The following is an 11,182-nucleotide window of genomic DNA, read 5'->3' as shown; positions in this document are numbered from 1 at the left end:
TTCCAATTCCCACAACAGGGACAGCTGTCTGGTAGTCGAAACCCAAAAAAGGAGAAAGAGGGATGTGAATGGTGATGAGTGAAAAAAATAGCAGGTGTGGAATAAAAACGGAACAGCCTGTTCATTAAGCATTTCGAGCACTCAGCAGCACCCATTGCGCCTCTGCACTTAGGTGTTTTTGTTTGTTTACAACAAAAAAAACACTGCAGTTTGCTTGTTTGGGTAGTCAGCAGCTGCTAGTTTATTGAGACAGGAGCTGTTGGACTTGGGAGTGTTAAGAATTACTAACGCATATAAAGTAAGTAATTCTTTTAATCAAATTAAGCCAACACGCTTGCTCCTACAGACACGGAGCGATTTCTGTAGTTCACTCTTTTATTTATTTATTTGAAACGTTTTATATAGCGCTGCAAGACCCAGGGGTAGCTGAGCGCTTTACATGAGCATTAAAATTCCAGTCGGTAGTCTGGAGGCAGTGCAAGTCAGACTCTGCAGTCCCGGAGCCTGGTGTGGGAAGGCGTGTCCATATACACCTATTCCTGCACCGCTCCACTGACTCACGGTGACGCTGGGCCTTTGTTTACGGTAGTCTGTTTGTCTGTTTGACCTTTAATGCAGTTCGTATCGGGCAATTTGCTTAGTATCTGGCCGAAAGGCCAGCGACCCCTGGTGTCCGAGAGGCGCAATGCAGCCGGTCTATTCTTCGGATGGAGCCACCACCCTTTTGTGAAAACACAGTCTGACTGACTGACTGCGGCAACTCCTCCCCTGATGCTCTCACGCTCACGCCCTATAATCAGCAGTATTGTGCATCACTTGGGCTGTCGCTTACTCTCGCAGAAGCATTTGTTCTCCTAATAACTGTACCGGTAAGATTTTTTTTAAGTTATCTTTATTTATAAGGATCAACGATATAATAAAATAGAGCATGGGGAAGATAAATATTATTTTATTCTAATATGGGTGTAATTTAAATTTATACTGTGCACGCTGTACTGTGCTTTCTTTAATTGCTCGCTAAAAACATTGAGGAACCATGGATTAAATAAATCAGTTGCGCTGGAATTAGGAATGCGGGGCTGCTGCAGGACCCTCACAAATCCCTGAAGGGGTTCAGATGGGGAAATAAAGCAAAGGCCTTTACTTATTCGGCCGGAAGCATTTACTGTGTGTTAAAGTACAAACTGTTTCACGAAGAGCAACTTCCTTTGACAGTGTGCAAATTCTTTTAAAATAAAGGCTGCGTTTACTACTCCTTCCTCTTAGTGCATAAAAGGGTATTTTATAATTGTAACCAGTGGCCCTTGTACTGGGGTGCAACTGAAAGTAGTCTGCAGTATTCCAGAGATTTTCTATCACATAGGTAAATAAAGAAGTGGTTGCTTTCCAAAGTAAATTACACTTAACTCAAAATATATATCAGCAGCATGAAAAGTACAATCGAGACATTTAAATCAGGGGATTTCGCTGGCCAGCAACCCCACCCTAATAATTGTTGTCTCTGGCCAGCACCACACCCTAAAAATTGTCCCAGAACCACTGCGATGAATGCCTTTGCTAGGAGTTCATGCCTAATGCTTTCGAGCCTGTGCTGTTTACATTCGGAATTCAGAGGTGTCGGCATGAGGAGGTGACATTTTTTTTATAACATATTTTATTGATTTTAAGTTCGTTTACAGTCCTGTAAATTGTTCGCACAGAAGTTATGACAAGTCACACATATTAACATTGCTACATATTCATCTTGTAATTGCACCTCTGTGATTCACGATAATCAATCCTAAAGAAATAACCCCTTAAACACCCCCCACCCCAGAGAATTGAGGTCACACCACACACCCATATTCCATATTATTGCAATTGTATCTCGTACGGCGCACAGTCTATATACATATATAGGGCCTATCCACGGATGTATGACGTTACAACGCATACTTTTACATCGCATGCCTTTACAACGCAGTTTTTACATCGCATACCATTACAACGCATAGGGCTTTTAGGCGCTGGATAGTGATTTATTTAATTTACTATTCCAACTCCAGTCCCCGTGGATAGTAGGGAAGGTGTTGGATAGTATATTAAATACATTCCCTATCCTAGAGCGCCCCCAGCGCTATGCGTTGTAATGGTTTGCGTTGTAAAAGTTGCGTCGTAATGGTAGTGCGTTGTAAAAGTTTCGTTGTAAGGGATGTTTCCCCTATTCACACATTTCCATAGTTGGCCGGGTATGGGCAATTCGTAGTGGTGTATGCATCTTCAGGAACAATGTCATAGAAACATCTCAGGCTCCTCGGATTTGAACTCTTCTAACATTGATTCCCAATCTAATGCTATTGGTGTTTTCCGTAAACCCCTTGCCTCCTCTTTACGCAGCGCTGCACCCTCTGCACTACTCCATTTCACTACCTCTGTGTGCCAGTTGCGTATTTCAGGGGTCTGCTTGATTTCCACCGCATTGTCATGTTCCTACGGGCCAGAAGTAGGGCCAAGTCGACAAATCTAAATTGCACTTTGTGTTTAGACCTGCGTTTGTGTAATCCAAGCAAGCACGCCTCCACTGTGTCATGCAGTAGGAGGTGCGTCGCTCTTCCTATGATATCTCTAACTTTAACCCAGTAGTTGAACAGAGAAGGACATGTCCACAACATGTGTAATAATCCCACTCCAGGGCCGTGGCATCTGGGGCATGTGTGTTGTGTTTGAGGGAACATTTTATCCAATCGGTCAGGGGCCAGATAAGCGCGGTGTAAAATCATGGTTTGAATGAATTTGAACCTCGAGTTTCGGGATACCTTTTTGGGGTGTTCCAGAATCTTTGCCCATTCGGTGTCTGATAATACCCTACCTATCTCCTCCGTCCACACCACTCTCAGTGGATCCAGGCATGTCCTGGTGTGGTTGCTGATCCCAGTATAGATCCAGCGAATCAGAGGCCGCCCCCTCCCCATATAATGTACCATCTTCACTAGCTCATTTTGGTCGGGTTCACGACCCTGTGGTGCCCAGTGTTGTTTAATGTATCGTACCAGAGCAGCATAGGTTAAAAATAAATGTTGTGGAGCACCCGTCTCGTGCACGAACGTGTCGTGATCCATTAGGAGCTCCTGTCTAAAGAGGTCTGCCACTGTGGTGACGCCAGACTCCGCCCAGGGTGTTAGTGAACGAGTAGTAAGGGTACCAGCAGCAAGCGGGATGTCCAGCAGTGGTACATTACCAGCGTACGTGGAGGGCGTTTTTGCATATTTAAGCGCTGCTTTCCAGCATGCCAATGCTGTGGTCAGCAGTGTAGGTAAGAGTCTGCGCATCTTGTAGCTTGGTAGCATCAGGGTGTGTAGTGCGCCTGTATGAGGAGGTGACATGCTGCGGGCATCAATCAATCAATAACTGCCCGTGTTAAGGAGTCACGGACTCTGAACTGGCCTCTGAGAGTGTTCACTTCCTGCGTGCACTACTAAACCATGCTTTTCCTTTTTTAGGGAGTTGGATGGTGCCCTTGTGAGGGATCAGACGCCCTGTATTAGGGAGTAAGAAGCAGATTGACTGCAATAATAAGCCAGAGACAGTCTCTGCTGGAGAGTAGACTGCTGCCTTCTTAGTGAATTCGAGGCACTCTGTGTTAGAGAGTGCAAGGCTGCTGGTAGAGAGTCATAAGGCCTGCAGGTGTTATAGAATCCGAGGCTCTCTGTATTGGAAGGTCATGTCTGCATTAGGAGGTCAATGTACGCCCTTAAAAGAAAGCTGGAGGCTCTCGACCCTAGGTGGATGGAGGCGGTTTAGAGAGTCAGAGTGGGTACCTGTGAGGATGGAAGTCCCTGGCGCGGTGTTCCTGTGTGGGCCTGCCACTCATGGTGTCATTGTTGCAGAGCCAGTGTTTCCTAATGCAGAAGACCAGCGCTGAGTCCCACTCTGTTGGATACATGCGGGTACCCCGAAAGAAGCACTGACTCGGACACAGGAGCTACGACCCCCAACAGCAGGCCATGGCGCTAGCAGTGGTTGGTGCCAGCTGTTGCTAGTAGTGGTATACCGTACTTTGGGCCTGAGACCCAGCAGGGAGGCTGCCTTTGGGGTCTCTTGGTTACATCGCTGTAGTTGGTAAATAATGGGCTCCGCGGTCCCCGCTGTTTGCACGCCGCATGCTTGAGAGCCCTGGGGTGCTAGGGAGGTGGCAGGGAGCACCTGAGGTTGAAGACCACTCAGAACGTTTAGTTGGCAGTCAGTGCTGCTGTCTCCCTCTCCTCCCTACACACCCCCTGTGTGTCTCCCTTGACCCCCCACCCCTTCCCTGAAGGGGCCAAAGGCATGGCTCAGCCTGCACACCTGATTTGATTACCTCCTTAGCCCTGCATCCTGTGCTCTCTCCCACCAGTGAAGGGAGACCCCAACAACCTCTCCTGATTGGCCAGAGAGTGTTCTGGAAGCCTGTACACAGCCTGAGTGTGACAACTCCCCCCCCCCCCCCCCCCCGGCTAATTATCATTGGGCTGCAGCACACCTGAAAAAAATACATTTTGTCTGGATTTTTTCACCCCTTAAGGTTGGTGTGGACTTTAAATCAGAGTGGAAAGTTGGATTTGGGCCAACTAGCCCAAGACTGGGTACACTCTGAAAACGGTATCATGTCCAGCCTTTACCTTTTACTGAAGGAGCGCTCCACATCTGTGTAGAGGTAGGTGGAAGGCCTAACTATAACACTAGTCTAAGGAAGCCACTGTCTACTTCAGCAGCAACAGGAGCAAAATGTGGAGGACTGTCCTTCGTGCAGACACTGCATCTGGAGCCCAGATGTGTTACAGCACCAGGCAGTGATGACAGGTTGGAGAGCTGGGACCAGAACCTGCTCTGGCTGCTCAGCCTAACCTGCATGTAGCCTGTGAGTGGCACTGACGGTATGCGACGTTTACAACGAAACTATTACAACGCCGTTCCATTACGACGCGGTCATAACAACGAAAGTTGTTACAACGAATTGCGCTGGGAGGTTCTCAAGGATAGTAAATCATTTAATTTACTATCCCAACACCTTCCCTACTATCCACGGGGACTGGTGTTGGAATAGTAAATGAAATTTTTTTAATTTGCGCCCCCCCAACGCAAGTCGTTGTAACGACTTGCGTTGTTACAACCGCGTTGTAATGGAACGCGTGGTAACAGTGTGCGTCGTAATGACGTACATCCGGCACTGACATGAAGTGTGCCCATGTGTTCCACCTCTGCCTCTACACTGTGAGATTTGCTGGATGCAACCTGATGCCCTTGTATTTTGTGATTGCGGCAGCCCGGGGCGCACGCAGGGCGCCATTCTAAAAGGGCAGCCCCATAGTGCCACATTCAGGCATACTTCCCACACAGTCCACTCCCCTGGACCGACCCCCTAGGGGCGCTGCTGGTGCATCAGGCGTGCTCCCTGCATCACCTCCAGCGCAGGGAGGTAGGCAACAAGGTATTTATACCTGTCCCATCCATGTGCTGCCCCCTTCACCACCTCTGGACACACTGCCACCTGCCCTAGTGGGCCAGCGGAGTGATTTTCCTGCTGACCATGCTTGTTTATTTGTGTTACAGGCGGAGTTTCAGGGCGATCTTCAGGTAATTTGGTATGCAAGGGTACCATTTCAGGGAGCACAGCTGGGGTGCGCTATGCCAAAAACGCGGCAGTCTTTGCAGCTGGACCCCAGGATGCAAGTGATGGCTCCCATTGACCCCCTCTGGTGGTTGCAAGCCTTAGCAACTTGGGGCATGCCTGGTGACACTCCGCCCTCCAAACGGTGTGAGTTCTACTTCTGGACGGTGGTCCATGGTCTGTAAGGAAGGAAATCTCCAAAACTGCAATTGAAGCACTGAATGGGCAGGCTCACGGTGCCAATTGGCTCATCAGGCGGGAGGGCAGCTTAGCTACTCAGCCGCGGGCGGTAGTGGGAGTACCTGCCGGGCGGTGACGTGGGGAGGGGAGGGGCAGGGTGGAGGGTAGTAAACTATGGTTTACGGAGTTTTACAGGTAAGTAAACATATAAATAAATAAAACGAATTTTGTTGTGTGCACTGCATCCCCAAATGCGATGCAGTGCGCGCAACGAAATTCGTTTTATTTATTTATATGTTTACTTACCTGTAAACCTCCGTCATCCATAGTTTACTACCCCCCACCCTGCCCCTCCCCCTTCCCACATTACCGCCCGGCAGGTACTCCCACTACCGACCCCGGCTGTAGGTACTCCACTCTGCCTACCCCTGGATCACCCGTACATCAACCCACCATTTGTCATATTTCATTTTGTAAATAAACCCGCAGCAAAATTATTTCCACATAACAATGTGTGTAGTCTGAATTATTTCATCATTGTGGGTCACGTATTCATTTACCCAGGAGAGGGTCCTCCGCTAAGGCAGAGGAGCGTCGCCCCACTGCTTTTCAGCACTGCAAAAAAGGAAAAACAAAATGATAATAATGCAATGGTATTATAATTTTTTTTGTTCAGTGCTGAGGCAGTTTTGCGGGCTGGCGCTGGCCTGGGCGGGGCAGGGGGAGAGTGGTGGCACTGTAAGTGCGCATGACGGTTTTGCTGGTCCACTTGGGCCGGCAAACAGTCATGCGCATTTTGCATGTTTTCACCTGGCCGTGGAGTCCTGAGTGCCAAAACACAGCACTCAAACTAATCACAATGCCCCATTGCAGCATTATGATTGGCTTAAGGGATCCTGGGTGCTTCCTGCTTCCACAGAAAGAAGAGGACGCAGGAGAGGTGGCATCCGGCTGGCCGGTAAGTGATTTTTTTTTATCCCCCGCCCACTACTACCTCCATGGGAACAGCCGCCACTGCATTTACCAGTGTTGCTGGGGGGGGGTTGCCGATATTGGCGAAATGCCCAAAAGCCCATCAGCATTGCACTCTGTGAATTTTTGTAAAACCTTAGTGTCTGACAAACCAGTATCCTTGTGTGACCTTAGTGTCTGACAAATCAGCATCCTTGTATGACCTTAGTGACAGACTCCTCATCATGGCGGAGCCCTGTGATCATCTTCAATGTCAGATCTGAGTTCCCGACACTCTTGGGGAAACTGGTGTGTACATGTGGTTCGCATGTCCTCTAGCACATTATCACTGCACCTTCTGTTCTTCTGCAACCTGGCTTCCGGGTGGGGCTATACACACCCATCTGCCTTTGCTGCTAAAGATTATTTCGCCTCTTAGAGTTGCAGGCCTCTGCCTTGTCGCTGCTCACTGCCAACCTTCCCACCTGCCTTCACACTGCAGCTGCTGCTCCTTCCTGGGCTGCTGCCCATTGAACCGTCTGCATCCACCCGTGCTGAGCGGTGCAGATCCTGGACTGAACAAGCCACAGGGACTGCAGCAACCAAGACTGAATCCGGTTCTGAACTGTGCTGGTGGCACCGACTCCCCCGAGATGTTGTGTTGGCTATAGTGACGTCACTGCTCCACATTATCATAAAATGACAATCTGTGTTCTATGTAATGTAACACCTTAAAAAACCTAAACTAAATAATATTTCCATTGTACCTGCATCCCTGAAAGAGTGTGTTCCTGGAGAGAATAGAAGAGTTACTAAGTAACAAGAAATATATTTGGAGAATACGGAATGTGAAATAGAACTTATTAAAATATTCAGCACATTATCTTCATAATAACTGTAATAATAAAATAATATGAATAGACATATATTTTACTCAAAAGAGTAACACTGCTTGGATATTCTATTTATTATGAGTAAAGGGTGCGGTAAATGGACTAAGTCTTCCACCCACACGACCTTCTAAGAGTTCATCTTCATTGCTTGCCTTTGCTACCCCCTGAAATTCCAAGCCTAAGAACGACGTCATTGGTGGTTCGGTGAGCTCACATTCAAGTCTGCCTGCATTGTTTCCAAAGACAATGGCGATCCTTGCCAGGCGGATTGCCTCACTTCCTTGAGTCACACAGGCCCCGGGCCTGACTCAGTCTGTTCGAGACAGTTGACGGCGCTCTTTATGGAGAGCCTAGGGCAGTCTCTAGGAGGGATTCAAAGGCTGCTGCTGTGGAATGCTGAGTGTGTCTGCTGAGACAACGCGGTGACGCATGGAAGGTTGCTGGCCTGTGACGTGCTGGGGCCAGCCTGGCAGCCATTTTAGAGTTGGCGAGAGAATGACGCCCTGGCAGGTGCTAAGGATGCTGTGGCTGTAACCAGGGCCTGACGCTGAGTAAAGAACTTATCTATCACCTAAGTGGCCCCTGACTCTTTAATACTGCAGACTCTTCTCCCCAACTAAAAGAACATCATAGATGAGTCGGAGAGTGTTTTAGAGAGTCAGGTCTGTGAGAGGTCGCCTGTGTTAGACAGACAGTAGGTGTTGGTCTTAGAGAGTCAGCAGCAGCTGTATGTGTTACAGAAAATGAGGTGTCCATATTAGAGGCCCGGGGGTTCTCTATGTTAGAGAGTCGAGGTTTTTGTATCAAATAATTAACGGCTGCCTTTGTGATGGCTCCGGTGTGTCCAAGGCTGTCTGTGTCAGGACATGAGAGAGCAGAAGCTGAGTATAGATGCAGATAAACTTCACATACAAACGACAATGATATTTCTTATTTCACACCAACAGTGATGTCACTTCCCCCTTTCTAGTGATATCAGGAGCGTTACTCGCTGTGCCCTAGTGTTGTGTGCATGTTTTCTTTCTTTTACCTCTTTAATAACGTTTCAGGCAGTTCTCTCAGATGAAGAGCGTGTCTGTCATGTGCATTATTGATTTATTAAGAGGTGGTAAAGCTTTCCTCTCTGAATCCTCATCTGAAGCATAATTGGCCGCGGTTGTTGTGATGCAGAGACCGTTTAACCCACACAACACGTTGTACAGCGCTGTCTCCCACTCACACTCTGTTGGTCTTTTTAGGAACGAAGTCCCTACACTGTGTGCCTCCTGTCCCATGTCTGTCCACCTCTCCTTGCTCCTAGCTGTATATCTCGTTCCCCACTTTTGGAGGCCAGCCCTCTTGTAGTAGTGTGTTCTAGAAACTCTTGTGTGAGTTTCATATAATAGACAATGTAATTAAAGCCCGCCTCAAAACACATCAGTAAGACTAACCCTGCGGTCTGGCACTAGGAAGCACGGCCCAAAGGCCCGGAGAGGCAGTATAGGTTTCTGCTAAAGAAAGACCACTTTTCTTCACAAAATCAAACTGCTATCTGTCACTTAATAAAACGGAGACCCTGGTTCTGAAGCATCAGATAACTTCCCCCACACATCACCAAGTCAGAGCCCTCCAGGGAAACCAAGGGCCAGAGGAGTTGGAGGTGTGAGGGAAGATGTGAGGTCACAAAGGAAGTGGCATGACGTCACAGAGGTGGGGTATGGGAGTTGACAACACAGCTGGGCCTTGTCAGAGCAGCTGCTGCCATCTCTAGGGTACAGAGGCAGGGTACGGGGCTTGGCAGACACTGGAATATGACCCTCTCAAGGACAGGACCCCAGCACCAAAGAATAACACCAAGGTGAGCAAAGGCATCTGCGGCCTACCATATCCAAAAGGGGAGTGTCATGTGGGAAATGACTAGGATAAATGGCAAAGTGTTGAGAGAATGAAGGAGAGGCGAGGCATCGCGATACACTGACCTTACCAGCATTTCTCTGGACCACACCAGTGAGGGTTGAAGGCGGGGAACAGACTCTTTTAGAAGAGAACGTTCAAAACACAGAAATCCACCCCCTGTATATGGCAAAACCTTAAGGTAGCAGCCCACCCCACCAAACCAAATATTAGGATGCACATTGGAGATGTAAGAAGCCGCAATTAAACAAGAGGGGAAACATAGTGAGTAAAATAATTATTGCTAGTCCAGCATCTAGTGTTGAAAACCACCCTCAATACAACCCGGGCACTATATATGTGAGGCACATACAAAGCCAAACATGGGACCGTCTAGGAATATAACGTGACCCAACTGAACTAACAGGGAAACATGGCACTTACGAAAAAAAAACACAGAAGTAACCAGGGGAGTGTAGACAAAGGGATCGGACTTGAAGAAGTAGGTTCTAGTGGCTGTAGTATTCCTCTTCTGTAGATGTTTCTGTGGGATGGCTATCATGCTACAGCTATATTAAAACCACAACATACACGGCACACAAGACATGTGAGACCTGCAACAGAAACAATCTTTGTGGGCAATCTAGAAATATGAGATTATGGGAACAAAAGAAACATTCAGAGGTGAACTTAAGACATGGATCTCTTCTCTGCCCACAAACCCTATGAAGCCAACCCAGAAAGAGTGGCATCCTGACGAGAACCCCCAAGCTTGCCCACTAGCGTGTGACCCAGCACAGAGTGCCCATATAGAAATCTCAGAGCCCTGACAGAAACATCCCTGAATGCTTTGCATGACCTGGAGTGATTGCGATGTCAGACTCCGCGATGAATTCGATCTAGGTCTTGATAGGGAGTGTGCAGCACGTGAGACTGGGAGATGTTTGGGGGCAGTAGAGCTAGATTGTTGCTCAGTGATCTGTAATCTGGCTCCATGAATGTTCTGTGTTCTCCCCAGTAATAACCATGTCGGCTGAGTTGGAGTCCGCCTTCCGTAAGTTTGCCGTGCATGGCAACACAGCAGCGACCGGAAATGACATGACAGGGAAGAACTTCTCGAAGCTATGCAAAGAGACAGGCGTCTTAAATGGGAAAGACATTACCAGCACTGACGTGGACATCGTATTCAGCAAAGTCAAGTAAGTATGTGTGTGACAGTGGGGTTTGCTGGGCATGGGCAGGTGCGGAGGGTGTGAGGGAGAGAGATGGGCAGGAACCTCATCTTCAACAAAGACAAAGTAATGGGCAGTGCCCAGTGGTATTTCAGGTGAGGAATGAGGAGGGCACTGTAAGAGAACCAGCACAGATATAGTCATCCTGTTTAGCAAAGTTAATTGAGGATGCATAGTGTTAGACCTGTCTGGATTTTTTTGCGCAGTCCCTCCTCATTATTATTTATTTTGTCCCCTTTTTGCCCCTCATACCCTTGATAATTTTTGTGTCTACTACTTTTTTAGGTGTTGGTCAAGGGGATAGGTGTTCTTTTTCCCCCCATAGTCTTTTACCTCAGGCCCAGAGGCCTGTTCTGACAGGAAAGTTGGCACCACCTAAAATGGTGGCCACCAACTGCCCCAACTGTCACACCTAGAACTTGGCCATA

General features: G+C 48.0%; 1 protein-coding gene across 3 annotated transcripts in view; it reads left to right on the top strand.

The window, feature by feature from the left end:
* The first annotated feature begins 722 nt into the window (after nucleotides 1–722).
* The window catches only part of TPPP2 (tubulin polymerization promoting protein family member 2), a 45,130-nt gene continuing 34,670 nt past the window's right edge, over nucleotides 723–11,182 (top strand). Inside the window, exons 1-2 of one of the 3 annotated variants that reach the window (XM_078641222.1) lie at nucleotides 723–869; nucleotides 10,541–10,721. In XM_078641222.1, the coding sequence (XP_078497348.1) occupies nucleotides 10,549–10,721 (173 nt within the window). In that variant the 5' untranslated portion in view covers nucleotides 723–869; nucleotides 10,541–10,548. Of the gene's footprint in view, nucleotides 870–8,104; nucleotides 8,202–8,354; nucleotides 9,488–10,540; nucleotides 10,722–11,182 lie in introns of those variants that run through there. The other 2 variants (XM_078641224.1, XM_078641223.1) reach the window with 2 other exon arrangements.

This window comes from Lissotriton helveticus, chromosome 5_1 (assembly GCF_964261635.1).
Source record: "Lissotriton helveticus chromosome 5_1, aLisHel1.1, whole genome shotgun sequence".
NCBI classification, from domain to species: domain Eukaryota; kingdom Metazoa; phylum Chordata; class Amphibia; order Caudata; family Salamandridae; genus Lissotriton; species Lissotriton helveticus.
This window is presented reverse-complemented; position numbering and strand designations above follow the sequence as displayed.